This window comes from Sporobolomyces salmoneus (assembly GCF_050403485.1).
Source record: "Sporobolomyces salmoneus JCM6883 DNA, S_salmoneus_JCM6883_v1_ctg12, whole genome shotgun sequence".
In the NCBI taxonomy this organism is placed as follows: Eukaryota; Fungi; Basidiomycota; class Microbotryomycetes; order Sporidiobolales; family Sporidiobolaceae; genus Sporobolomyces; species Sporobolomyces salmoneus.
In genome coordinates this window covers 71,271-97,424 of record NW_027481151.1, presented here as the reverse complement: position 1 = coordinate 97,424, position 26,154 = coordinate 71,271, and the positions used below count along the sequence as shown (strand labels likewise).

The 26,154-nt window shown below is 51.0% G+C and overlaps 10 protein-coding genes across 10 annotated transcripts; 4 read left to right on the top strand and 6 right to left on the bottom strand.

The window, feature by feature from the left end:
- Window positions 1–444: 444 nt before the first annotated feature.
- JCM6883_004675 (uncharacterized protein) lies at window positions 445–1,666 on the bottom strand (the record flags this gene model as incomplete). The annotated part of the gene is made up of 3 exons (XM_076630760.1): window positions 445–541; window positions 608–983; window positions 1,072–1,666. 3 exons carry the CDS (start codon window positions 1,664–1,666, stop codon window positions 445–447), a joined length of 1,068 nt encoding a protein of 355 aa, XP_076489184.1.
- A 260-nt stretch (window positions 1,667–1,926) lies between these two features.
- Window positions 1,927–5,687, top strand: AVO1 (Avo1p; the record flags this gene model as incomplete). The annotated part of the gene is made up of 8 exons (XM_076630759.1): window positions 1,927–1,949; window positions 2,012–2,467; window positions 2,535–4,270; window positions 4,345–4,419; window positions 4,497–4,844; window positions 4,915–5,121; window positions 5,191–5,350; window positions 5,420–5,687. 8 exons carry the CDS (start codon window positions 1,927–1,929, stop codon window positions 5,685–5,687), a joined length of 3,273 nt encoding a protein of 1,090 aa, XP_076489183.1.
- A 65-nt stretch (window positions 5,688–5,752) lies between these two features.
- On the bottom strand, window positions 5,753–7,937 carry JCM6883_004673 (flavin-containing monooxygenase; the record flags this gene model as incomplete). Its single annotated transcript, XM_076630758.1, has 9 exons — window positions 5,753–5,925; window positions 5,984–6,028; window positions 6,101–6,263; window positions 6,331–6,949; window positions 7,014–7,369; window positions 7,441–7,445; window positions 7,517–7,609; window positions 7,679–7,798; window positions 7,880–7,937. The coding sequence occupies 9 exons, from the start codon at window positions 7,935–7,937 to the stop codon at window positions 5,753–5,755; spliced, it is 1,632 nt and encodes a 543-aa protein (XP_076489182.1).
- A 1,745-nt stretch (window positions 7,938–9,682) lies between these two features.
- Window positions 9,683–14,864, top strand: JCM6883_004672 (C2H2-type zinc finger protein; the record flags this gene model as incomplete). Its single annotated transcript, XM_076630757.1, has 15 exons — window positions 9,683–10,158; window positions 10,230–10,339; window positions 10,416–10,781; window positions 10,867–11,084; window positions 11,150–11,433; window positions 11,497–11,620; window positions 11,685–12,080; window positions 12,139–12,561; window positions 12,622–12,733; window positions 12,798–12,887; window positions 12,953–13,042; window positions 13,123–13,184; window positions 13,250–14,524; window positions 14,596–14,683; window positions 14,743–14,864. The coding sequence occupies 15 exons, from the start codon at window positions 9,683–9,685 to the stop codon at window positions 14,862–14,864; spliced, it is 4,236 nt and encodes a 1,411-aa protein (XP_076489181.1).
- A 385-nt stretch (window positions 14,865–15,249) lies between these two features.
- On the bottom strand, window positions 15,250–15,983 carry JCM6883_004671 (uncharacterized protein; the record flags this gene model as incomplete). The annotated part of the gene is made up of 2 exons (XM_076630756.1): window positions 15,250–15,779; window positions 15,839–15,983. The coding sequence occupies 2 exons, from the start codon at window positions 15,981–15,983 to the stop codon at window positions 15,250–15,252; spliced, it is 675 nt and encodes a 224-aa protein (XP_076489180.1).
- A 325-nt stretch (window positions 15,984–16,308) lies between these two features.
- JCM6883_004670 (uncharacterized protein) lies at window positions 16,309–17,592 on the bottom strand (the record flags this gene model as incomplete). The annotated part of the gene is made up of 2 exons (XM_076630755.1): window positions 16,309–17,369; window positions 17,433–17,592. The coding sequence occupies 2 exons, from the start codon at window positions 17,590–17,592 to the stop codon at window positions 16,309–16,311; spliced, it is 1,221 nt and encodes a 406-aa protein (XP_076489179.1).
- Window positions 17,593–18,095: 503 nt separating this feature from the next.
- Window positions 18,096–20,142, bottom strand: JCM6883_004669 (fatty acid desaturase; the record flags this gene model as incomplete). The annotated part of the gene is made up of 4 exons (XM_076630754.1): window positions 18,096–18,578; window positions 18,648–18,894; window positions 18,954–19,101; window positions 19,167–20,142. 4 exons carry the CDS (start codon window positions 20,140–20,142, stop codon window positions 18,096–18,098), a joined length of 1,854 nt encoding a protein of 617 aa, XP_076489178.1.
- A 596-nt stretch (window positions 20,143–20,738) lies between these two features.
- On the bottom strand, window positions 20,739–21,356 carry JCM6883_004668 (serine palmitoyltransferase small subunit family protein; the record flags this gene model as incomplete). The annotated part of the gene is made up of 3 exons (XM_076630753.1): window positions 20,739–20,869; window positions 20,944–20,962; window positions 21,033–21,356. 3 exons carry the CDS (start codon window positions 21,354–21,356, stop codon window positions 20,739–20,741), a joined length of 474 nt encoding a protein of 157 aa, XP_076489177.1.
- A 228-nt stretch (window positions 21,357–21,584) lies between these two features.
- On the top strand, window positions 21,585–22,607 carry JCM6883_004667 (uncharacterized protein; the record flags this gene model as incomplete). Its single annotated transcript, XM_076630752.1, has 6 exons — window positions 21,585–21,679; window positions 21,743–21,839; window positions 21,919–22,040; window positions 22,156–22,246; window positions 22,336–22,440; window positions 22,521–22,607. 6 exons carry the CDS (start codon window positions 21,585–21,587, stop codon window positions 22,605–22,607), a joined length of 597 nt encoding a protein of 198 aa, XP_076489176.1.
- Window positions 22,608–23,686: 1,079 nt separating this feature from the next.
- JCM6883_004666 (cyclin family protein) lies at window positions 23,687–26,042 on the top strand (the record flags this gene model as incomplete). The annotated part of the gene is made up of 5 exons (XM_076630751.1): window positions 23,687–23,902; window positions 24,017–24,952; window positions 25,024–25,563; window positions 25,627–25,848; window positions 25,926–26,042. 5 exons carry the CDS (start codon window positions 23,687–23,689, stop codon window positions 26,040–26,042), a joined length of 2,031 nt encoding a protein of 676 aa, XP_076489175.1.
- Window positions 26,043–26,154: the final 112 nt, after the last annotated feature.

The window sequence follows — 26,154 nt, the reverse complement described above, 5'->3', positions numbered from 1 at the left end:
GATCTATTGCAGTGTCGAACTGCCGCGAGTTGTACGTACATACGGAAGCTCAACGGAGTAGGCTAGGAGAGAGGAGAAGAAAGTGCTCCGAGCTCAGAACCTACCCCGGAAACTCGACTTACTCGCAGCATGTACGCATGCAGAGTCTCCCACTTCTCGTATGCGTTTACGAAGTACGTGACGATCTCAGATAGGCCCAGAATGTCGAGGTAGAAGCCCCAAAAACAACGCTTTCCACAAATCGCGCAAATCGACCTCTCTGACAGTGTCCGGATCGATTTCTCTCCGGTCCTCCTGAGCTCGATTGACACCGTGAAGCAGGAAAAGGTTAGGTATTGCGACAGACTAACGGGTATGACTAAGAGAAAAAGTAACAACAAAGGGTTTAACAATCCGAAACGAGAAAAACGGGGACAAGCTGCAAGTGACGAAGGAGCGAGGAGATCACGCTGCAAACTGTTCATCGCACGCTTGACAGAAGACGAGAGTCCCTGTGAAGACTGTGTAACTGAACAGAGGGAGATGACCTCTAACCGCGTCACTGTACGCTCAAAGATGGGCGAATCAGCAACAGCTTCGACAAGCAGAAGAGAATGATAATACTCACCCATGTGAAGCGAAAGCCAATTCGAGAGGTCTGAGGATGTCCGCCCCGATCCCCCATTCACATTTCTGACATTTCGCCCCAATGACCTCGTCTCCCCTGATCGTTCCCGCCTGCGCACAAGCTGGACATGTCGTTGCCAATAGAGTATCTTCGAATGTTCGTATTGATCGAGTTCGATCGTATCCCGTTCCGCTCCGTTGAGGTGAAGAATTGAGCATCGAGACGTCGTCGTCGGCTTGTAGATCCATATCGTAGTTTGGTGAGGGCGGTCTGGAGTATGTAGGTGGAAAGTGAGGAGAAGAGGATACTGAGCTTGCGAGAGAGGGAATACGAGCCGCGGAGGGATCGAAAGAAGATGGCAAAGGGGCTTCATAATCTGATAGAACGTCCGCCGGTGGTTCTACGCCAAACTTCCCAATCAGCGACTTGTTGAACATCCATCGCTGAGAGAAGAACGAGCGCACCTTCCTGCATCTCCTCTCCCTCAAATTCCTCGTCGTCAGGATCGACTAACGCATCCGAAGCTTGTTGATCCTTCAATTTCATCTCCCATTTCCATTCTTTCCTCTCCCTCATCATCTCAAACTCCAACCTCTCCTTCTCGTACTGATCAAATTCTTCCCATTCCCCATCTCGAGTCCAACCTCCCGGTTCATCCGGAACTAAAGAAGGATTCGAGAGTTCTCGTTGGAGTTTCGCTTGTTTCGAGCGTTGCAAGCGAGCTTGCTCGTGGATTGATCGGAAGGGGTGAGTGATCGCTGTGTGGGAAGGGGAAGAAGATGGACCGTCGCGTTGGGAGTGAGAGTGGTGAGTCGTGTTGCGAGCGGAAGAATTTCGATGAGAAGATTGGGATTTGTATAATCTAGGTCGGGAAGTCGTTGTCGTTCGAAGGATGGAGGATCCTCCTATGTTTCCTGGGCTTGGATTATTGTAGAATGAGGCGGTAGTAGGCGAGGAAGGGACATCGGAACTTGAGGGAACAGCGGGAGGTGGATTCGGCTGGAAGAGGTTCAATGGGGAGGACGCAAGGAGAGAAGATTGTTGTGGTACGTAGGCCATAGTCTTCTAGAAGAGTTAGGGCATCGACAGGGATGAGTGAGAAGAGGAGAAGAGGGAGAGTTGTGAGTTTCATCTCTTTTCTCCTCTTTCGTCCCCACTACGACCTCGATCCGACTCTGACTACCCTCAAGATCACGCAGATACTTCTACGGCCCACCCTAGCCGCTTTCGACCTCAACAGGAATAGGAACGAGGACAGAAAGTGGGGGAATCCTTGAAGGTGTTGAACCCTCTCTCAACGCGTCAATCCAGGCTAGGAGATGTCGCTGCTGACTGAAAACGAGTGAGTTACTATCTCTCAAGCTAAATTTGACTGCGATAGCTGACCTCGTGAGCGATTGCAAGTTTCCTGCTTCGAGCGTTTCAACTCTCTTACATCCGTCAAGTCCTTCCCTCACACGCTCCGAACTCCTCTCGTTCAGGCCAAGGTCCCTACAATCTAATCAAATTCGACTCTCCCGATTCAGCTCCTCCATCTCCCTACATTTCCCTCTCTGGACTTTCCGACGAAACTCAATGGCCTGAACTAACTTCAGGTCGGTCGAGTCCTCCTCTCGCGTTGACTCTGGCAAGGGACTCTTCTAGAACGAGTCACCACCAAGCGAGGAGGAACGATTCATCGGAAGTAATGACGGGGGGAAGGAATCGAAGGAGGAGAACTGGAGGGCCGGGACCGCTTGGTTACACGCAAACTATCGTTGGGAAGGGGAGCGGGGTCGGAGGTGCGGGAATGAGAGTAGATGGAGTAAAGAGGAGCTGGAAAGGGAAGGAGAAGATGCTAGATGATGATCAGGGAATGAGGTACGTCTCCACCAGATCGTCCAGCGAGTGACATCGACTCATTCTCTGGTTTGGTTGCGTCGTACAGTCTATCGAATGCTGCGCCGGGTCATCTCGCACCGAATCTGGTCCCACCTCCGGTAGTCGTTCATTCGCCAGTTCGAACTCCTCGAGATTCTCCTGCGAATGCCTATCGACCGACTCAGTCTCACGATCCACCGTCCTCTATGCTTACCGAGCTACAACGAACCGAAGATCCGAACGCAACCGTCACGGCACTTCGGAAACCTCGATTCTCGACCTCCGCAAACGAATACCATTCCTATCCTTCTTTCGACTCTTCTCAACCTCAACGACACCCTCCCTCTTCTCCCGTTCTTGTCGAATCTCCTTCGACTTCACTCGTTGAAGTTCCCGAAGACGGCGATTACCCTTCACAGCCGAATTCGCAAGTGACCGATACTTCTTCATCTGGGTTTCAACTCGGAGGGGTTTCAGCTCCTGCCTCGCCCGCCTCGGTACTCCCTACGCGCTCCCTCGACCCGTCTCCTTCCCCTGATCCTCCACAGCAAGACGGCGAGTCTCCTCTCCCTGAAGCAGGCTCACCTTCCAGACCAACTCGACTCTATCGACCACGTTCGAACGCCGACAGAATCGCACCAATTGACGAAGACCTCGTGTCCTCCGACTTCCCCTCCGGACCTCTACTCGATCAAGCGACGAAAGACACTGCGGCGGAGGAGATCATGCCCGTTTCGATGGCTTCGTCGGGGATCAGTCTCTTTGGAACTTCTCGACTAGAACGTTCTACTGAGTTGAATCGAAGTAGTCCCGGTGGGGAAGATTCTTCTGATCAGAGTGAGGTTGAGAAGAGGAGGAACCGTATTGAGGGACTTAGAGGGAGGGGAAGAACCGATTCCGATTCGTCGATACCTCTCGCTCGACCAACGCCTCTAGCCGAAAAGGAGGAACCGAAAGTAGAGACGTCGAATGTACCGGTGTTCAAACTTCCGCCGGGAATGAGAGTGAGGGAGAGGAGGAGGGTCAATATCAAACCTGGATTGGGAGGAGCGTTGTTTGTACCGAATCCGCCAGTTGAACTCGGCTCGGACGCTGGTACGAAGAACGTAGAGGTAAACAAACAGAGGTCTCCCAGTCAACCAGGAGGAGAACCTGTTCCGACGACACAGCCTTCTAACGACAAATTAGATACAGCAACTTCATCACCCAAAAGACCGCCTCTCTCTTCATCACAGAGTCGAAAGGTATCTGCACCGATGAACCTCACGACAACCGACGCCGAGAAGCTCGCTCCGCCATCTCCCGGTTCCCGTTCCCCTCGCAAGAAAGACGATTCTCCTTCCTCTATCCTATCTTTCCCAAAACGTTCTTCCTACATCCAACTCGGACCTCCCTCTCCTCTTCTCTCTCCTCCTTCCCATCAACCGACGAAATCCGCTCTCACCGCACTCCTGACGTCTCCCTCTTCCTCTTCCCTCTCGAGCTCGAACCCCTTCTCGACTCTCTATGCCGCCTGCGTTTCTCGCTCCTCCTCTCCCTCCGAGAAACTCCTCCTCACTCTCTTCTTCCCGCATTGTTCGAACCCCGGTCCGTCGAATCCGATCAATATCAGTGTCAAGAGGGACGTTACGGTCGAAGAAGTGATCGGAATTGGTCTGTGGGCGTACTGGGAGGAACAGGAGAAGGAAGAGAGAGCGCCGAAACTAGAGGTGGAGGAGGAACGGGCGGAGACCGGGGAGGAAACGACGAGGTGGAATTTGAGGATTGTCGAGGAGGATGGGGAGGTCGATGAGGATTTCCCTGGTACGGACTCAACCTCGTCTTCACGCCAGCTTTGAAGTTGTCTTACTGATGTGGGGTGTGGTTGAACTGGACAGCGCTTGATCGGGTTCGAAACATCTCTGCGTTCTCTTTTACAGAATTTGCGATTGTGAAAGCGACAGATCAACAAGGTAAGTCTAACACCCTGAGAGCGCAATCTGTCTCACAGTGATATCTCACGACTGACCACCATCCCTCGAATTGACAGTTCAAGACAACATCACGAAACAATCTCAATTGACTCGTCGACCGTCCCGAATCCTCACTGGTCCTAAACGAGTCGTCTCCGCCCCTATCCCAATCTCTTCCTCATCCCTCGCTCCGCCTCCAACTCGAGACCCATCGAGAAACGAACTCGGACCGCCTCAAACTACCGGGAATGCGAATGGAAGTAGTTTCAACCCTCAGAGTTCGGCCGCAGGAGAACCCCTCGGAGCTTCTTCTTCCCTTGCGGTCTCGGTCTCGCTCAAGGTTGAACTGCCTTCGGTTGGTTTCGGGGCCGAGAGAAACACGACAATCGAAGTTCCGAGCGATATGTACTTGCTCGATGTTCTCGGTGAGTTTCTGATCTTTCTTCTGCGTTTACCCTCCGACTGAATGCTGATGAGACTGGAATCTTTCGATAGAGCTCATTTGTCGTCAACGAAACCTCGGTACCTCGAACGATTGGGCTTTCATCGTCCGTCTCAGCGATGGGGAGATCGTTGTCCCCCTCGATCGAACGGTCAAGAGTCTAGGAGATCAACGAGAACTCGTCCTCGTTTCTCGGAGTCAAGTCGGGACGGTCGGATTGAGGCGACAGAGACGAAACACAGAGAACATCGATCCTTCTGGTGAGCTCGCCGTCGTCCCTTTCTCTGTCGAGATTGCAACTCAGTAAGGATCTTCGTGACGTGATATAGCGTCAATATTTACGCAAGTCGCGGAAGAACCGATGACTCCGAGGTATCAATCAGCGAGTTCACAATTGACTTCGACTTATCAATTGTATCGAGTTCAACGCAAATTACCAATGTCGCTCGGTGGGAGACATCCTCGTTCGATCGCTATCGACGGTGACTAGTCAGTGCGAGTCGAATTCTCAGATCTTGTGTCGATCTTACTGACCTGTTTCGACTGTCCCTTTCGTAGTCTTCATTTCATGCCCTCCGATGGGAAAGATTCCGCCGGTCGAACTTCCTCCTTCCACATCTCTCTCGTCCAATCTTGCAAAGTGTCGAGAAGATCCGCCTCGTCATTCAAGATTGTCGTTCAGGCGAAGAACCGCGTTGATAAAAGGTACGATTTCGAAGCGGAGAACCCTGGACAAGCGAACGAGATCGTAGAGGCGATCAAGACGGTCATGAGTAATTGGAAGGCGGAACAAGCTCTCAGTCGGAGAGTGATAGTGGATCGGTAAAGAAACTGAAAAACTGATTTTCCGACTGCCAAATAATATGAATAGAGAGAGAGACAATGATAATGCTACTTGTCGTCCATGAGACCGATGAGATAAGACTGCAGTCTTGACGCGAACCAATCGATGGGAGTCCACCGACGAGGAGATTTGAGATCGACGACGACAACTTTGTCTCCTTCTATGCGACAAGCTTTCCAGTCCTCGAACTTGATCTTCCTCGTCCTTGTCCACAGTTCAGCTGCAAGAACGAGAGATTTGAGCTTTCGAGATCGAGAGAGATAGAGACTTTAACTCACTAGCTGTCCAAGGAGCGGGGGCGACGAGTTTTCCAGTTTCGGGATCTGCGAGGCCCTCAGAGAAGTATTCACGTCAGTCATCTCATTTCGACGACGTGAAGCACCGGTGTGACTCACCTTTGTACCAAGTCCGAGGACCGCATTCCGGCAAAGCGAGAGCTGTAGATTGAAGGCGCTTGTTGAGGTAGTTGTTGTATTCCTCCATTGCTGAATCTTTCACAACGACGGAAGATAGGTTATGATCGAGCATAGATTTGAGGATTCGAGCGATGAATTCAGTCTACCTCACGAGACGAAGTCAGCTTTCGACACGAAAATGAGAAACGATTGAGAAAGGGAAAACTCACGTTGTGTCCAAGCGTGTAACCCCAAGACATCGCGATCGAGTTTGGACCGAGTACGATAAAGTAATTCGGAATCTTTGGTGCCGCAATCCCTAAATACCCGTATCCACCTCCTTTCGCTTTCCAAATCTCCTTCAATTCTTGACCCTCTTCTCCTTTCACTCCACGGTTCAATCCGACTCCAGTCTCCGTCACCTCGAATCCAGTCGCCCAACAGATATAATCGAATTCGTAGTGTTGTCCGTCTGCCGTCGACAACCCAGACTCATCAAGCTCGGTGATTCTACTCGAAGTGAGATGAACGTTCGGTAAATTGAGTGCCTCCAACCATCCAGCATTGTAAGCGACTCGTTTACAATGCATCGGGTAATCAGGGATGATATCCTTCCAGTATTTCTCCGGAGATCGAGATTTCATGTAATTGACGACCGTGTTTGTCATTGATGAACGAAGGAGAGTGGAGAATGTTCCGAGTCCTCGACTCAGGATCGCTCGATCGTATTCGTAGAATAACCACCAACGGTAGAGTCGTAAGGCGCCGGGAACGAATCGGAAAACGAGTCGTTTGAACCAGCTGTAGTCGAAATTGTCTTTCGAGCGGAAGTATCCAGGTGAACGAATACTGTATGTTGCGAGTTCATCAGTTCCTACGTCTAGTATGAGTAGAGAGGGAGACAAATGCTCACAATTGAGTGAGCTGAACTCCAGGCAGCGAAGCAAGATACGGAATGCACTGAATCCCGCTCGATCCATTCCCAATCACCGCGATCTTCTTTCCCTCAAACTTGAGATCTTCTCTCCATGACGACGAATGCCATTGTTCTCCCTTGAACTTTTCCTTCCCCGGTAAATTCGGGATGATCGGTTTGTTCAAAGCTCCGGTCGCAGAGATTAAAACGTCGGCTGTGACGGTGAATTCGTCACCGTTTGAGCGGCGGAAGGTGATGAGATGGTGTTGAGCGAGCGAGTCCCAGGAGGAGGAGATGAAGGTTGTGTTGAAGATGAAATGGTGTCGAATTCGTCGTTTGTCGACAATTCCGTTCTGTTTTCGCGAGGAGAACGAGGTCAGCCTCGCGCGTCGCGGGTGTCAAGACAATATGAGATTAGTCGTACCCAGTCTGCGTGATGAGGAAGAACGGGAGTTAGCTGCAATTGAATGAGAGTGAGAAACGAGAATTGTAAAACTCACATGCGAGTACTTCATCCCTCCCCGCCCATTTCGACTTGAACCAAGGATTCAACTCCGAGTACAAGCAATACAAATGAATTGGAATATCCACCGCTGTTCCCAGTCCCACCCCTTACGAATCAGTCGTGATCCTCAAAGTTGAGCGATTCGAACGGAACTGACCGCATCCCTTCCATAAACTGTTAAGCCAAACGCCTCCGAGATCTGTATTCCTCTCATATATAGTATATTCTACTTGGTCCCCTAGTGTCTCTTTCAGTCGGCATGCTTGAGCAATTGAAGCTACAGAAAGTACCAAGATTCATCCATCACCCGCGTTAGCTCGCTGGAGAAGCTAGGTCAGTTGTGGAGAACGGTACTGACAGATTCCACCACCGATAATCGCGACTTTGAGCTTGCGTCGAGGTTGAGACAGTTTCATCGCTAAAGAATAGTGTGGAGAAGTCGGTTGGCTCGAAAATGTCCCTGTGACGGGATGGCGCTCCTCTAGTCGTCTTGAAGGATCGATCCTGAGATGGGCGAGGCGGAAGGAAGGAAGAAACGAGGGGAAGAGGTTAGAGGGAGAGAGAGAAAGTTGAAGTTTTCGGAACTGCGGGATTGCGACTTCTCGAATGGGTGCTTTTTAGCTATCCGCCGCGACCTTCAAGCACAAGGATATCCTCCTGCGATGACGTCGTTTGGTGAATACTTGACCAAATTGCACGACGTATTGGCGGAAAATCGGGAGGAGAGTTGAATCGAGGAATGGAGAAATTCGTTACTTCGTCTTCTCTCTCTCTTTTTCTCGTGGCCTGGTGAGAGATGATTGTGAGGCCAATGGGAATATGCGACATGAAGAGACTGAAGAAGCACTAAAAGACCGCGAATGATGTAAGCTCGGTCACTTGAATAGCCGTCGAGACGAGACCTATCGAGCGGAAAATGGTGCAGAATGATAAAGATTGATGGCGGTGAGAAATAAGGTAAGAATGAAACACGAGAGGCTATACGCTACGTCCCTCCAATGCTTTCTCCATAGCATTACTGATTGCTACATCGTGTGCCTCCGACTTCGTCGACCCGCTTCCACAGCCCACTTCAATCCCTCCTCTTACGACCCGCGCGTGCCAATGCCGAGGTTGTATCTCCTTGTACTCGATCGAGACACGCTTCGCATTGGAATCGCTGCAGTGAAGACACAACGACGGGTCTGTTTGTTCAAATCAATTGCTTAGCAATTCAGCGCGAAGCAAGAGATATACGGGCGAGACTCACGTTGGTTCAGGGCTTTACGCTTCGTTCTACGCGAGACCGATAGAGATTGCTTCAAGTCGTCGTTCCACCTCTCCACAATTTCGGTGAGCGTTGGGAAAACCTCCGAACTAAACACCTCCGCGAGCCAATCTCTGATCTCCCGCTCTGAACCGTTCTTATCTGCCTCAACTAGAAGTGCTCCAATCCGTGCTTCGAAAAGATCTGCGCAGACTTTTTGATTGTAGTTGTCGCCGTCTTGCGGGAAATTATCGCCAAGTTTGAGGTCTCGATGAAGTCCGTATCCGTAACTGATGTAAGAAATCGTACGATTCGAAAGGAGTGTCGTCGTAAGCTCCTACAGGCACATCGAGAAGTCAGGGCTTTGACATGACTTTCGAAGTGATAAAAGAGAAAGGCCTTACGACTATTCGAGAGGCTGAGAGGTCCGGAAAGTGACGCCGCAAGGCTAAGACGGCACAGGCGCCCATGTATCTATCTCCCAACATCTCTAAAGGCTCGTAGGAGAGCGTATTGATCCGTTCGTGCATAAGGAAGGGGTCCCGACCAAGCGTCGACGTGAAGACAGTTTGGTGAGTTACGACTTGCTTCTTGAGATGAGGATCGTGGATAGTCGGAATCGTAGGCAGCTTGGAAAGATCTAGAGGCAGGTGTGGATCTCTCCAAGCCCGAGGAATCTTGAGAGAGGAGCGAAGATTGTCGTAAGAATGAATCGGCGATGGTCGACTGATCCGAAGCCTATCGCGGGCCGTGATGATCATCGACATGTTGATGTACCCCTTGCGGAGGCTCTGAGAGGAATCCAAGCCGGTTAGCGAGTTGAAGAGATGGAGAGACGAGGCAAGAGATGAACTTCGATTTCCTGAACGCTCCTCCTCCTTCACATCATCTGATACAACATTACAAGTTACCAATATGCTTTCATACGCCGCAATCGCTACCCCCGCCAACCCCTGTGCTCCTCCAAGCCGTTCCAGCAAATCTGGAACCCTCATGCCGATGGCTCCATCTTCTCCTCCTCCTCTCCCTCCTACTCCTGAACAAGACGACTGGAAGACTGTTTCCTACAAGAAGGACCAACGCAAGTCCTACCAGTCTTCCCCTCGACGCTCCCGTAACGACGTCCCGCGCGCTCGCCGCTCGGCCGCTTCATACCAACTCCCAACTCCCCAGAGCGCTCCTCCATCTAACGCTATGCACCGAGTTGTTTGGAAAGAAGCTGTCGTGCAGAAGAAGAAGATCCCAGCGGTACCCAGTCCCCCGACGACTCAACAAGAATCGATTCGAGTTCTTCCGCCGAACGATGAAGTTACGATCAACAAGGACTCGACTTCGGTTCACGTTGCGGACGGAGAAGAGTTCGGAGCTTACTCTACTTCCAACGACCTCCCGTCTGTCGTCTCTCACTTCAACCGCGTTTCGCGCTCGACTGACTCTTCATCGATTGTATCTCCTATTGTAGTTTGGGGGACATGCTACTCACCGCATCTAAACCGAGTTTAGATGTGTTGACTGCATTCCACCCCTCTGTCTCGTCGGCCGTATCACCTCCCGTTTACCCGGGTGTCAACCGTGAGTTCTCTTGTCCTCCTCATCCCCTACCCATTTCAATCCGCTCGAACGCACGCTGATACATCTCCAGGAACAGTACCTTCTGTTCCCTCAATCTCCGCTCCTCTATTCGACTCGGTTCCTCCCGCTCTTCTTTCCCCTCCTCTCCTGCCTCCCCTATCTCGCTCCTCGAAAGTACCCCAGACCAAGTTGGTCTCTCTCGGACCTCCGGGGTACCTTGTCCCTCCTCATTCCGGCTCCTCCGGCCTTCCTGATCGATCCGCTAGGCGAAAGCGAAACCGAGTGGTCGACTCCGACTTCGATCCAGAGGACACGGACAACACCGACGCAGACGTTTCGGATGGCGACTACTGGGAAAGTCGATCTGTGAATAGGAAACAGAAAGGAGCTTCGGGAAAAGGGAAAGGGAAGGCCAAAGGTGCTCGAGGAAAGAGAGGACCTGGTAAGTCATTGCTCTCTACAGCTGCTGAAGGGAGAGTGCAGACGCAAGGAGCTGACCATCGTCTACTCTCTATGTCTCCATATAGCGTCACTCTCAACTCTTCCGAAACAAAAATCGAAGAAAGGACAAAATCCGACTAAGAAATTGAAACTGCATCAAAAGCACATTGAACATGACGGAGACAGTGATGAGCACAGTGAGGACAATGAGGATGTGGATGAGGATGAGGATGAGGGGTACGAGTTATCAGAGGCTCGTAAGATGGAAGAGGAAGCGAGAGTGAGAAAATTGAGAGAAGAAGGGGTAAATCCGCTCTTACCTATTCCGTTCTCTTCGGTCCCTTCGCTAATGAGTTTTTCCGCTCGTAGAGTGTTCGTGAGCAATGGGTCAAGGCCGGCGCTGCAAAACTCGTCGCGAAAGGAGGAGGAGGAGGAGATCGAGTCGCAACCAGACGAGACCTCGAATCGCTCATCGAACGAGTCGGATCGCCGTCGACTCTTTCACTCGATCAGAAGCAAACTCGCAGCAAGTTATTCCTCAAAAACCTCAAGCAATCGGATGACCTCGCGGCGGAGAATTTGGAAGATGGAAGGGTCGCAGAATGGAAACGATCATCGCCCCAAGCTTGGAAAGACGGAAAGTTGCTTCGCAAGTGAGTTTAATCAATCATCGTCAGCGTCGGAGCAGTACTGACGGTCTCTTGAGAGCGGAACAGCTCAATTCCGAAGGATTTAGCGAAATGCGAACGTATCTCCCTAGCCAATTGGCCACCTTGCGAGAATCCTCTCTCGTGTGCTACGATGGAAGACTGGGTGAACACGAAAACGTATCAAGAAAACGTGCGTTCTTGAATCTCTCTACTCTCTCATTGAGGGTCTTACTGAATCGCATTCTCTCGCGCAGGCCGTGATCCTCGATCTTCTCCCTCATTCCTTCTCTGTCGTGTATACCGGCCTCCCGGTGCTTCGAATGTTCTATTCGGAGACTGGACAACAGATCATCCAGGAACGAGCGGATACGATTTTGGGATATGCCGTCGATAATGGAATCCTCCTCGAGGTTTACGGAAGCGATTCCAAGGAGATGATTCTGAGAAGTGACAAATTTGAATTTACGACGGTGGAATTGGAAATTCCGTGGGAGGGAGAAAAACCTTCGGAAGAGAGGACCTGTGTTGTCGAGACGATCTTGGTACGAAAGAGAGGAGGAACAGGAGGAGAAGGTACAATCATCGTGGTCCTCGCACACCCTTGCAGAGGCTCAGCGGGTTGGGCGAGCGTACTCTCTCTTCGAAACCAAGTTCGTCTATTCCTCTTTATCGATTCCTTGATCTCGCCAACTGATCTTTCTTTGTTAGGATGCGACCCTTTCTGTTTCAAACGCACTCCAGCCCGAAATTCTCAGTCCCAATCCCGATATTCACTACAATGAGAAGATGTATGGTGGTAACGCGGCTCCTGGAGGTCGCTCGAAGATGAATGGAGTCACCGTCAATAAGAAAGCTGGAGAAGAGTTCGAACGAGGGACCCCTCTCGACCCTCTCGACCGGGGTATTCGACTCGAGCGAATCATCGTGACGTACAAGAACGACAAGTCAACCTGGTCGAGATCCTCTTCGTTCGTCGAGAATGATCTCACTCTCCCGGCCTCACTTCGAAACTCGGACGTGCAAATCGCGGCTCGTGCGATGGAGATCCGGAAGCAGGAGACTAGGGAGTTGAGAGCGGTGCCGGAGGAAGAGAGAACGGTCGAACAAAGGAGACGCCTAGACGATGCCGATGTGAGCGATTTATCCTCTTCTCCAATCGAATTCTGTCTAACGATACTTCGTCTCTGCTAGCGACTTAATGACAAACGACGTCAATCAGAGAAGAAGGCATTGAGGAAGGGCAGATACAGGTGTAAACTGGGGGACTGTGGGAAGAGGTTCAAGAATGGTAAAGCTTTGAAAGGTTCGTTTGATTCCTCAATTTTATCTACCTTAGCTGACATTATGCTTCTGTTCGCTATTATCAGCTCACAGGTATTCTCATACGGGTATCTACCCCTACAACTGTACTCAATGTGAAACCTCGAATGGATTTTGTTACCTCTCTGAACTTCGAGGTGAGTGTCTCAACTTTTACCTCTTTCTCTCGTGCTGTAACTGATGAGCTCCTTACTCTTGTCAGCGCATCAATCGACCCACACGGGTAAATGGAGGCACCAATGTCAGGAACTAGGTTGCGACAGAGGATTCGATCGACATTCGGCGCTCGAAGGTGAGTCTTTGAAATCTCTCGCCTGTCGTTTTTCCATTCGACTGACGAGTTCCTTCGTGCAACTCGATTTGCTATGATAGTACATCGACGCATGCACACCGGCGAGCGACCATATCAGTGCTCGTTCGCCGACTGCGACAGAGTCAGTGCCACTTTCTCCTCAGTTTCTCGCTCTCTGTCTCGGCAGCTGACTCCCCGTCGACATAGTCCTTCTCGCAGAAAGGTCATTGTACACGACATGAGAATGAAGTTCATAAAGCTTCCCGCTCAAGATCGACGTCGAAACCTTCGACTTCTTCCTCTTCGAATCTATCCGCGCCGCCCCTCCTTCTGCCTCCTCTTGGGGCTTCCGCGCCGACAGCATGTCCTTCGTATCCTCAATATCTCTTGGGAATCGCTCAACCTCAATCGCACGCGGCTGCTCCTCTACCGCCTCCGAATTATGCTTCCTCCTCCTCTTTCGCCCTCCCTCCAATCAACCGCGCTTCCTACACTCCTTACAACTACCAATCCTCCTACTCTCCTCCTTTGAGCTCTTCAGGAGGAGCCTCATCTTCCTCCACGGGGAATACGTTCCAAACTTCGGGAACGAGCAACAGCACGACTCTACCTCCTCTCAACATGGCAGTATTCTCGACCACGACCACGAATTCTTCCTCCGACCCATCTTCTTCTTCCGCTTATCGAAGCTTGAGTTCTCCAACGACGAACCCTTCGAATTATGCTCAAACTTCCTCCTCGTCGAATCCTTACAATCATCCAGCATATGGAAATGCCTCTTCTCACACGTTCCAACACCCCGCCTACGCTCGAGCATCAACCTCTACTTCAAACTCGATTGGGTTCGCCCCTCCTCCCCCTCCTCCACCCGCCGCCTCAACCTCGACAAATCCTTATTCTCATCCTGCACTTCTACCTCCCTCCGGAACCTCGATGGATCTCTCAACTTCTACGTCTTCGTCAAACTCGTCTCCATGGGCTGGTCCCCCTCCGCCACCACTATCGATGTCTTCGGGATCTTTAGCCGCGAAAAGGAGGAGGAGTGAAACGGCTGGTCCGACTTTACAATCTTTGAAGAGTTCGACTCAATCGAAGGAGAGTGAACTAGAGGAAAAGGACGAGATGGAGGAGGAAGGGGATGCTAATGATAGGGAAGAGAAGAAGGAGGGTACGAGTCTGAAGCGATTACTGGAAGAAAAGGAATCGGGAAAGCAAAGTGACGATGAAGAAGAGCGAGAACCGGGAAGGGACGAGAGAGAGGACGACGACGAAGAAGAGATGGCACCTCAAGCTCAACCTGCATCAACCGCAACAACGAGACCGACAAAACGTGCTCGAACGACATCAGCGAAATCCGACACTTCGAAACCGAGTCGATCGCGAGCGACTACGAGTGGTAATCGTCCTCCCGCTCCGAGAAAAAAGTCACCGAAAGGGCGAGTTTACGTAGCAAAGGGTAACGAACCTCCGGAGAAGAAATTTGTGAGTACTCTGATCTCGAGATCGGCGTTCCTCGAAAAACGAAAACTGACGAGAATGTATCTTTTCAACAGGTTTGTCCTCATCCTTCCTGCGGTCGTGCGTTTGCTCGTCAGTCCAATTTGAATGCCCACATCAAGACCCATCAAGGGATTAAAGAATGTGAGCACCCATCGACTCTGCAGACTGAACCAGGCAACTGACTCTCTCTTCTTGAACAGTCAAATGCCCAGAATGCAACAAACTCTTCTCTCGCAAACACGATTGCACACGACACTGTATCGCGATCCACAACTACGACCGAGAAAGCGATTCGAAAGGTCCGATTCACGAACCCGTCTGAGTCGCTCAAATCCCCAGTCGCATCTCCCAAATTCATCACTCCCGCTCCCGCTCCTATTTTACTTCCTCTGTTATTCATCTTGTCTCTCGAAATGTCCTCACTTTCGTAGTCTAGTCGCTAACCTACATATATGGCGGGGAAGCGTCGAAAGATTTGTGAGACGCGGCACGCAGAGAAAGCTTTTCGCAACGAAAGACTCTTCTCGCGATGGAGCTTCGAGTTGGTCGGATCACTCTCCGAAGCACTCAAGCTATGTTTGGCACAGATTCCCTTACTTCCACGATACAAACAAGAGACGAACAGCACAACAACAAAACGAACAACAGAGTGACGAACAACGTTTTGAGCAACGACCTTTTTCTTTTTCCTCGTTTCCCTTCACGCTTCACGTCCCACTCGCTACTCTGTTCTTTCCATCACCCATCGACCTCCTCGTACGTACTACAAGCTCCTGAGATTGTATCGAGCCCGACCTTGAACATTGTCCTCCCGTGGTCGTCGCAGTCGTCGTTGGCGGAGAAGGGAGTCGTAAAGGATCGTCGAGTTCAAGCGTCGAGACGGAAGTATAGGTAGAGGTCGAGTCACTGAGGTATGCACTAGGGAGAGCGTCGGAGGAATGATGAGGTGGTGGAGAAGGGAATGGAGAGGTTGCGAGAGGAGAACTTTTCTCAGATTGCGGGACTTGAAGGGAAGCAACAGCGCGAGGACGGGAATCGGTCGGAGGACAAGAGTGAGCGTCATGGCGAGTGGAAACGTCGAGTTTGGAAGAGAGGGGAATTGAAAGGTCGTCAAATCGAGATGGAGGGATCGAAGAAAGTCGAGAAAGTTCTTCTTCGATTTCAGGAGTTCCGAAACTTGCAGCTGAATGAGGACGGATCCATACTAAGGAACGTCTTTCATCTTCCCACAGGAGGACTGCACGCCCCTTGTGAGTTAGTTCGGAGAGTTGAGAGAACGAGACGGTGCAGACGAACTGTTCGTCTCCGAGTACCCCGAGTCTCTAGCCCTCAGCCCTGGTCTGATCACTGATCCATCTTGGCCCTCCTCCTTATCCCCACGCTTGCATTTGAAGAGACGAGAGTAGGCAGATGAAACGATCGACTTGATTCGATTGACCATCCTTCGAGACGTCCCGGTTGAGCTTGGAGACGGGCGCAAAACTTTGTAGATTGTCCGTGCTCGGTCTGGATCAAACGTCCGTGCTCCTGCGAGGCGTTACCGCTGACAGCGAGATATCGAACGGGGAGACCGAAAAGTTCAATCTCAACTTTCGAAGAGGGTTCGGGTCTTGGAAGCCGGTAAGTCCGAGGAGACTACTCCTCTCCCTCCTCCCTCTCTCCTGACTCTCTGTGAGCAACCTGAGAGCCGTGAAGGAGTGCTAGCTAGTCTCGTGTCGCAGGACAGCGTCAAGTTGTGAGGAATTACAAAAAGTAAAGCACTGATCTCATTTTCTCTCTTCCTTTTCTCCTTGTCCCTCTCTCTCTTGCCCAGCTTCTTCCTCTCCTTCTCCCTCTACCTCCTCAGAGATTCCCAAACTCGCATTCATGAACTCCGCCAACGATTCCCCATACCCAAAATCTTTCACGAGTTCATCGACGTTCTCCCTCGTATACCTCTGTGCTCGAAGCGGTCGAAGCGTCGAAGTTCCCGGTAAGCTGTGACTACGAGCGGTAGGGAGCGGATGATCTTCGATCGTTGAGGAGAGAGAAAGAGGAGAATGTCGACCTCGTTCTAGTGTCGAAAACGAAGCGAACTTGCGACGAGCTCGAGCACCCGTTGTCGCCGAATCTCCTTCCTCCTCGGCCTCTCCTGTGAGAGACGTAGCTTCTGTTTCCCCGCGAGAGCTGCCGGGTTGAGCTTGAGTCGAGGAAATCGAAGTCGTCTCCTCTCCCTTCTCCCCTGAACCGATCGGTGTTTCTCCTCCTCCAACCGCATCTTGTACGCTCCTCGACGCCGTACTCTTCTCCCCTCCTCCTTTCCCAGAACTACCTCTCGTCGAAGCCTCAGCACTAGAAGGTCCGATCGAAGTTCCCCAATCGCTCCAAGCTGAACGAAGAGGTTCGTTCGTGTTTGGGTTCGGTTCGATCCTTGCTCTCGAGTAGAATTCGGCGAGTGCTGATGAAGAGCCCCCTCTCGGCTGCAGCTCGGTGGGGAAGGAGGGACGGAGAGGAGAATCCGACTGAGGAGTTCTGGGAGAAGAGGAGGCGGGAGCAGGAGAAGGAGGGAATCGATATTCTGGAGTGGAGGCTGGCTCGACTGGACTTGAGGTTGATGATTGAGAGAAAGTGAAAGAGGAGAAGTCGGGACCTGTCGAGAGGGGAAGAGTGAGAGGACCGAGAGAATCGGATGGTTGAGTCGATTGTTCTTCCTCAACGGGGGCGAGGGGGCTGGTTGGGGGGGACGTGGGAGAGACGACGTTTTCGAACGATGAGGTGGAACTGCGTCGACGGAACCCGAGAGAACTGAGCGAGAAACTTCCTTTTGAACGAGGTGAAGTTGGAGGAGCTGGAAGTCACTCTCGAAAGTTCAGCGATCGCATCTTGAACAGAGGGGGTTACGAAGACTCACTGAAGGGTTGAGTAGGGGAGGTAGGATCGAGACTCGTAGCTGTCGTAACTTCTGTCGAGGTGGTTTCTTGCGATTCGGCTGAAGAAGCTGAGGACGATTTCCGTCGAAAGAGTTTCGACATCCTCCTTCCGAAGCGCTCAGTGTGTGACATCTCCGTCATTACCGAGCGTGGTGTTGCGATCGGAGAAGAGAGAGGGAAGAGGAGAGAGAAAGAGAGTCGGAACCGAGTGGGGAGAAGAGGAGGGAGTCGCACAAGGAAAAATTCACGTGAAAACTTTCCACCTCTACCTCAACCCGAAAGAGACGATCTGTAGAGTGAGACGAGAGAGAGCATGCAAGGTGATATGGTATGCGAGAGAAGGAACGACCGGGAGTAGGAACAGGCGAAACTCGATTCGATGGTGAAACTGAATTATCGCGTTCTCGCAGCGAGTCCTCACCCAGTCGATTGCTTGCTTCCCTCCAGCTATCTCGATAGTCTATAGCAAAGGCTTCCCCTTGCGAGAGGTCGTCCAAGCGGGTAATCCGAGCCTCCATTTTGTCGATTTTCCTGTTTTCCTCTCGCTCTTTTTTTTGCCCTCCCTCCTCTCAGCATACTCCCGAAACGCTCGTCATGGGACAGAAGAGAACAAATGACAATCGCACCTCAATACATAAGCTCGACTAATGATGCTCCAATTCCCCCTTTGCCTCCTTCTCCGCAACCCTAACCAGCAATCTCGCCTGATCCGCGACATCCTTCAAAACACCCAGTACGCTCTTGTTCCCCTCGACGAAGCTCATCTTCTTATACACCAACCCTTCATTCTCTCCCAACGTGATCCGTCCCCTCCAAACCCTCTTCCCACTCTTCTCATCGATCGAGATTTGTCTGTTCTCTTCCTCGACCCATTCGGAGACGAGTTCGGCGACTTGTCGGAATCGGAATCGAGGGATTCGGGGGAGGAGATGATGAGGGGTTTGGAAGTTTAAACCACCGTGGAGGAAGTCGAGATAGGGAGGACAGGAGATATCCATTGTGGTTCGGAGTTGGCGGTGAGGGTGAGATTCGAGGAGTTCGACGGAGGAAAGAGGGATTGGGAGTGAGGAAGGAGAGACGGAAGGAGGGAGAATCGAAATTGGTTGAGAGAAATGAGATAGAACGATCTGTAAATACAAAATTGTAAGAACCTTCGCACTCTTGTATCAAGGGAGATAAGCGAGAGAAGGCCTTACCTGGACGTGTAACGGACTCGTTACGGCGAAACTCACGAGCAAATACAAGAACCTATGAGGAACCGTATCGATCGCGAACAAGACTTTCGAGAACCAAATCCAAAACATCGAGATCCCGACGAGTTCGAGTACCCTCAATTTGAACAAGGGTGATTCCTTCGCCGGCCATTTCGTCAATACGAACGAGTAGGATAGGGCGAAGAGGTTGAAGCGTGCGAAACACATGACGATGTAATAGAGTCGATGTCTGCAAAGACGAAACGAGTTAGCTCAGACAGAGACGATGGATAACGAAGGAGGACTGACTGGTAAGGTAAGACGTAACGAGCGAACCCGTCCAAGGCCATGATTCGATTATAGTAAGTTGAGCGTAGAGAGGCGAAAAACTTGTTTGAAATTGCAAAGAACGGTAAATGTTGGATATCGGGATCATGCTCAGGCGAATTCGTGACGACTGTCATGTTTTTCACGTCAGTGTCCCGAACCATCAGCAATAGGATGTTAATGAAGGAGACTGACGATGATGAACGTTGTGATTGTCGCACCACCAACCGATACTCAACCCTCCCATGAAATCCGCAATCGCGACTCCCCACAACCGATCAGCCCACCAGCTCCCCGTCAACTCTGAATGTCCCGTATCGTGTGCGACGAACGTGATTTGATGCCAAAACGCTCCTAAACAAACTGCCGCGAGGAAATAATCGAACGTCGTCGTAGCTCGAACGTAGGTGTAGATCGAGAGAGAGAGGAGGGTAGTGTAGATGAAGAGAGAAGGTGCGTAGCCGGAGAGGAAGGATGGAGTCGTGTCGAGTCCGAGAGAATGGATTCGAGAGTGAAGACGGCGATGGGAACGACGGAGATGGGCTTGATAGACCGGATGGAGAGGGAGTTTCGAGTAATCCGAAGTGGATAGAGGAGGGTCGACCAGTCCAGGAGTGAGGTGACGAGTCGCAGTAGTTTCAGTATTCGATTTTGTCGGTTTCTCGTCTTCTTCCTCGCTTGTCGAATCCATCAAATCCTCATCGCTCATCGTCGTAGGTTCCGAAACAGTAATCTTCGGTACCGGTATCGGCCACATTCCCAACTGAATCGGAGGAGTCATATCTCTCCACCCTTCCCCAAACTCTCCTTCATCCACCTCTACTTTCCCAACAACCCATCTCCCCATCCGTTCCTTGACCGTCTTCCCTGTATGATACGCTTCAATCTCACATCCTGCGTCTCGTCCAACGTAGTGAAGGAGAGAGTGATCCCCGCCTGGATGCAATTTTAACCAGTTGTGAGGTACGCGATAGACGAGTGGGGAGTGAATGATCAGGAGTTCGCCGCGGCAGATACGGGACGAGATTTCGGAACGAGAGAGGAAGGGGAGCTTGTCGAAGTTCGAAGGGAGAGGGACACCGGGACAGGGAAGAAGGGAAGAGTCGCGAGAGGAGGCGGCAGTGAACCGGGAAGAAGGAGATTCAGATTTCGTATCGACTGTAGATGCCATGTTTCCTTTCCTCTGCGCGTTAGGGTGGCGAGGTGAGGTGAAACGCGAGTCGAGAGATGAAAGTCGGGAAAAAGTCTGGGGTCGGAAGGAGAGGCGATCGAGTGGGTCTGGCGGTCTGTTGAGGGTCGAGTAGCTGTGTATATCGGACCAGCCGTTCGTATCAGGTATAGAAGTGAGGTGGAAGTGGAGAAGAGAGCGGGAACGTGTCGAAATCTGGGTCGCCCGTCGCGAGCTCGGCAATTTCTCTGGTGACGACAAGACTGGGCTTTACGTGACCTAGGACGCAGTACGCCGCTAGGAAATAGCACGAGAAAGGAGGAAAAACAGAAAGGAAAACTTCCGATTTCGCAACTGAGCGGATTTTTCAGCTTCAGCGCCGCGAACTCGCTGTTCTGATAGCAAGGAGCAAATAGTAGCCGGAAAAGGTACTCCTGAAGGGGTACGTATGGTTCAATTCGATTAGAAGGGGAAGAAAGTCAAGAAAAGCGAAAGAAAAGTGAGTAGATACAACATTCGGGTCGAGGAAAGGGGTAAAGCTAGCGATGGAGCGTCGCAGGGGATAACAGGAAGAGCTAGATATTAGGTCGAGGGGCGTTTCACTTGTGTCCAGTGTATTCACCGGTTCCATAAGCGTAGTAACGGGCGTGAGAGGCGATTTGTCGTAAATGACCTGGGAGGTAACTCGCGGCGAGGGCCAACAGAGTCAAGAAGATGATCAAGATGGAGTCTGTTATGTCACGGTGGCACGAGGTCAGTACGAACAGGCAAGAGAGGGATAGGGAGAGACGAAAGACTACGAACGAAGTAAAACTTTCTCCCACTGTGAGCAAATCGCGCTCTTCCTAGTCAGCTCCAGATCATCGAGCGTACTAGAAGGAGTAATCACTCACAACTTCCAACATACTCCCAGCGAACATTCCTTCATAAAAGATCAACCAACTCTCCAAGGTCCCAATCTTTCTCGGAGGTTTCCATTCCGATTTCGGTACTTCGACTCCTCCCGCTCCTTCCCCCTCCAATCCTGGTTGTTCAACAATCGTTGTCGTCGTAGAATGTGTTGTCGAAGCGGCATTTGAACGTCTCGGCATTTTGAGAGAGGAGGAAGGTGAACTTTCGAGAGATTGGGAAGAGAGAGTCGAAGTAGGAGGAGAGGAAGGCGGAGTCAGGAGAGCTTTCGTACGTTGGTAGAGTTTAGATGGGGACGTTCTCGGCATCCGAGAGTCTCAAGGGGAGAGGGAGAGCGGATTCGGAGATCGAGGTGGAAAGCGAGGTGTTTGCTCGACGGAACTCTGTACGCGCTATCGCTTGTCGATTGGGGCCTCCTGGTTAGCTTCTAGTGAAAGTCGTGGTATCGAGTCGCGTGAAGATGAGGAGAATGAAGAGTTGCGATCGCTCGTTTGTTCTCCTTCCGCTCATCCGACGCATACACCATCTCGCTCAAAATGGCAGACCAAGAATCAGCAACACCCAGTAAACGCGCGAAGACTACTCGACACGCTCTCGATATCACGTCCCAACGAGTCGTCGCCGTTCTCAAGTCAGTAAACAACACCCTCCTCTCGCACTCGGACGATGAGCTGACGATGGTATACGTGGATAGTGACAAGGCGATGAAACAATGCTTCCCAAAGTATCAAGACGAATTCCTCCAGAACTTGCAAGGAGCTTTCGTTAAACAATTCAAAGATGCGATACCCGTCAGTCGTCTCGCACTTCAGCTTGCGCCTGTTTCGTAACGCAGAGCTGAAGATTACTTGATGTGCTTGACTGTCGTAGCCGGCGTGGGAAGATCATACGAAAGAGTTTGATTTCTTGAACAAGTTGGAACAATTCGACAAGATTTGTTTACAGGCGGAAGAGAGGAGGAAACGGAGAGAACAACCGAGCAACTCTTATGCGTAAGTCTCCTCTCAAACTCTACAGAATGCGATCGAGCGGAAGAGAGAGGGCGTATCGCTGCAAGAATGAAAAGAAAACTGATTTCTCTAATTCTTCGGTTGTATCGTCTTACAGAATCGCAGGAGACGGATCGATCACTATCCCGAGCGCCACAGTACCGATATTGAGATCAGCAACGGAAGAATTGAGACACAAACGATTGGCTGTAAGTAGTCGCTTGCTTGCATCAGAGTCGCGGCTTTTCGAGTTCTCTCACAGCCGAAACCCACTCATGCCTTCTTCGGTTTCTTGCAGCTCGCTGAAGAGAACGCTCAATCGTATCAACGAATCTCGGAAATGTCGACCGCAACGAACACGAGCGAAGAACAGATTCAAAAGATTCTAGGAGATTTCAAAAAGGTCAGGAACTTGATCGCTTCAGCCTCACTCACCCATTCAGGGAACGAGAGAAACTGATGCTGAATTTTTGTTCTTGACAGGTACTCGAGGACGTGAAGAAAGTCGACGAGAAACAAATCAACGAACTTCAGGAGAAAATGTTGCAGATTATCGGTCAAGATCTCTGAAGAGCGACTCTCTCTCTCTCGAGCCTCATCATCGGGCGTGTGGTGTATATACTGGTTCTGAGTTGGTGTTGTACGGAGTCCTATCGGTTTGTTGTCGCGTCTTCTCCCGTGAGTGAGGAGGGAGTTCCGCGAAGAAGGAGTTGCGAGATTCTTCCTCGATTTCGCTGACGAAAGGAATCACAGCTTCTCTAGCTCTCTTCCTCTCGTCCTTCGTCATTGAGCATTGTCTTTCCTTTTCTCCACCCTTCTCGTCACGCTACATACCATCACATCTTCTCGGAAGAGAGAGTAAGTGAATGCTCTGAGCTCGCGATTCGGACATCTTTGACTTGTCTCGCGTCTCTTCATCTCTCTTTCTTGACTTACCTCGAGACTCGCTTCGTCGACAGTGTTCGCATCTCACGAGCAGATACTCGCTGAGAAAGAAGAGAGGAATGCAGTTGAGCCGATTCATCGAGTGAATCGATATTGACATTCGAATTCTCACTTGAAGAGCGCGACTTAGTTTTGTTGTTTGCATTCACTCAAGTCGCGCCTCGAGAAAAGGAGAGCCTCGGTAGCACTCGCAAAGTGTGAGAAAGAGATATATCAACGACAGAGAAAGAGGAGAGAGTTCATTGCGAAGAAGAGAGAGAAGAGGAAGCGCGACTTCAGCGAAAAATAACAACTTTGAATCGGAAGATTGGCCGAGACTCAAATCCTCACATTCTCCTCCTCCTTCTCCCCGTTTTACTCCCTTCTCGCCTCCTCGATCTATCGATTGCAGTACTCTGTTCGCCAATCCTTCTACTATACGACCACTCACGACCTCTAGGCTAGTTCAATTCCGACGAGAAAGGGAAATCACCCCTTCCCTCCCCTCCCCCCTCTCTCCTCCTCACTCGTCACTTCTTCTCGATCTCTCGACTTAGTCATGGCTGTAAGTACACTATATCATTCGAGGGTAATTAGACAGGGTAAGAGGCTGTTAAGAGGAAAGGCTGACGTATCAATTTTTCGTTCAACCTTCTCCGCGCCTTCCCCTCCCCTTCCCATCACGTCTCCCATCAATCATTCTTATTCGACGCGCCTTCCATTGAATGCAGACTCGTCGTACTACTCGACGTTCACTCGCCGCGGCTGAATTAGGAGTCGAAAACGATTTGAGTAGCCGGACTTCTTCTCGTCAAACAACCAACAGTAATTCGACAACTTCGAACAACGCGGCCGGTCCCTCGAAACCTCAAGTAGCAGTGATTCAGAAACCTGTCGTCAGACGTACTGCTTTGACTGGGAAATCGGTTCTGGGTGACAAAGTACGTTCCCCCTCATTGTTTTTCGTTGTTGTTTTTTTCCGCTACAAAGTCGCGCGTCTTCGGGTCAATCTCTTCACTTAACTGACTCTACTCTCTCTTGATCGTGATTCGCAGACGAGTACGGCTTCAAACGCGACGAGAAAACGTTCGGCATTTTCAGACGTGACGAACGGTTCGAAAGCGAAAAGCGAAGCTGCAGGAGGAAAGGTAGTCGTCGCAACCGCCGAATCGAAACCAGCTGCTGCTTCAACTTCAACAGTTCGTCGTGCGTATCGAACGAGGTCTTCGACTGGAGGTGGAACGAGCGCGATCAAGGAAGAACCTCTCGAACCGAAACAGGAGGATCAGGAAGAGGAGGATGAAGAGGAGGTGGAAGAGGGAGGAGGAGGAGAATCAGACGCGATGGCGATTGATCAAGTCGTCGAAGCACCAGTTCAACAAGAGGAATCGAAACCTCGGATCACGACTCGTCAAACGAAACCTCTGAAACGTTCCGCCTCTGCCCTCTCGAACAATGGTCCTACCGCCGCCGCCGATTCGAAATCAACTGCTGCTGCTACTCGACGACCTGCGTTAGCTCAGAAGCGAACCAACACTTTCACGGGAGCCGCGACTCGAAATGCGAAAGGTTCTTCGAAAACTGTTGGAAAGACTACTCCTCAAGCCGTTCGAGCCGCTCGTCGACGTCGTGAAGCTGCCGAAGCGAAACATTTGGCCGCATTGGCCGAATTGGAGGAAGCGAAACGTCAGGAGGAACAAGAGTTGGAACAACATCGATCGAAGAAGCTTAAAACGAGTGAACCGGAAATGATGCTCAAGGGTGAAGAGGAAGAGGAGGAAGAGGTTGTCGACGAGGACGAGGAACAAGAAGAAGAGGATGAACTCGCCGAGGAAGAAGAGAGGAGAGTCAACGCGAAATACGAAGTCGAAGTCGAGGGAGCTCGCGCGAAAGATGAAGGTTGGGAAGATCTCGATGCTGGAGACGAGGAGGACCCTCTCATGGTCAGCGCTTATGTTGTCGAAGTCTACGAGTACCTACGAGAACTCGAGGTGAGTTCAATTTTCCTCCGAGCTCAAATTCCCCTTGAAACGTATTAATCCCGTTCTCTCTCATTCGTTAGCTCACGACGATGCCCGACCCCGAGTACATGGTGATCCAAAACGAAGTCACTTGGAAGATGAGGGGAATCCTCGTCGATTGGCTCGTCGAGATTCACACGAAATTCCGTTTACTCCCCGAAACCATCTTCCTCGCCGTCAACATCATCGATCGATTCCTCTCTACTCGTGCCGTCTCTCTCGTCAAATTCCAACTCGTCGGAGTCACCGCTCTCTTCATCGCTGCGAAATACGAAGAAGTCGTTTGTCCCTCGGTTTCGAATTTCCTCTACATGACCGACGGAGGATACTCGGATGAAGAGATCCTCAAAGCGGAACGATACGTCTTGGGAATCATTGGATTCAACTTGTCGTACCCGAACCCGATCAACTTCCTTCGTCGAATCTCGAAAGCGGATGGATACGATATTCAATCGAGAACTTGGGCAAAGTACTTGATGGAGATTTCGATCGTCGATCATCGTTTCATGGCGACTCCTCCTTCTCTCATCGCTGCTGCCGCCGCTTGGCTCGCTCGACGTGCTCTCCAGCGAGGTGAATGGGTAAGTCAATCGATCTGTTTTTTCGAGGGAAACTGCCTCTTACTGACTCGCATGTTTCGGTAGGATGCAAACCTCGTTCACTACTCTGGATACTCTGAAGAAGAACTCAAACCCACGGCTCAGCTCATGCTCGAATACATCTGTCGAACTTCTCCCGTCCTCGCTCATTTGCTCCCGAACTCTGAAGACGGAGAAGATTCTGGCGCTTCGAACCCTCTTCAAATGAGTCCCATCTCGCACGAGAACGTTCACCCAAACTTTATCAAGAAATACGCAGCGAAAAAGGTGAGCCTTTCTTCGACTTTCTGAACTCTGTCTGTCATTGGTCACTGACTCTCTCTCTCTCTTTGCCACCATCGCAGTTCTTCAAAGCTTCAACGTCTCTCAAGAAGTGGGCCGAAGAAATCTACTCTCCCATCACCACAAAACGCAAGGTAGACGGCAAATTCGTTGTGATTCAACCCGCGTTCGTGATCTAGAAGGTCTCTCTCCTTCGCCTCTCTCCTTCGCCTTCGTTCCTCTCGCCCTCGCCTATTGTAATTTCCCACCGTATCTTGATTTGCATTGATCCCCACCCTCGCCTCCCCTCCC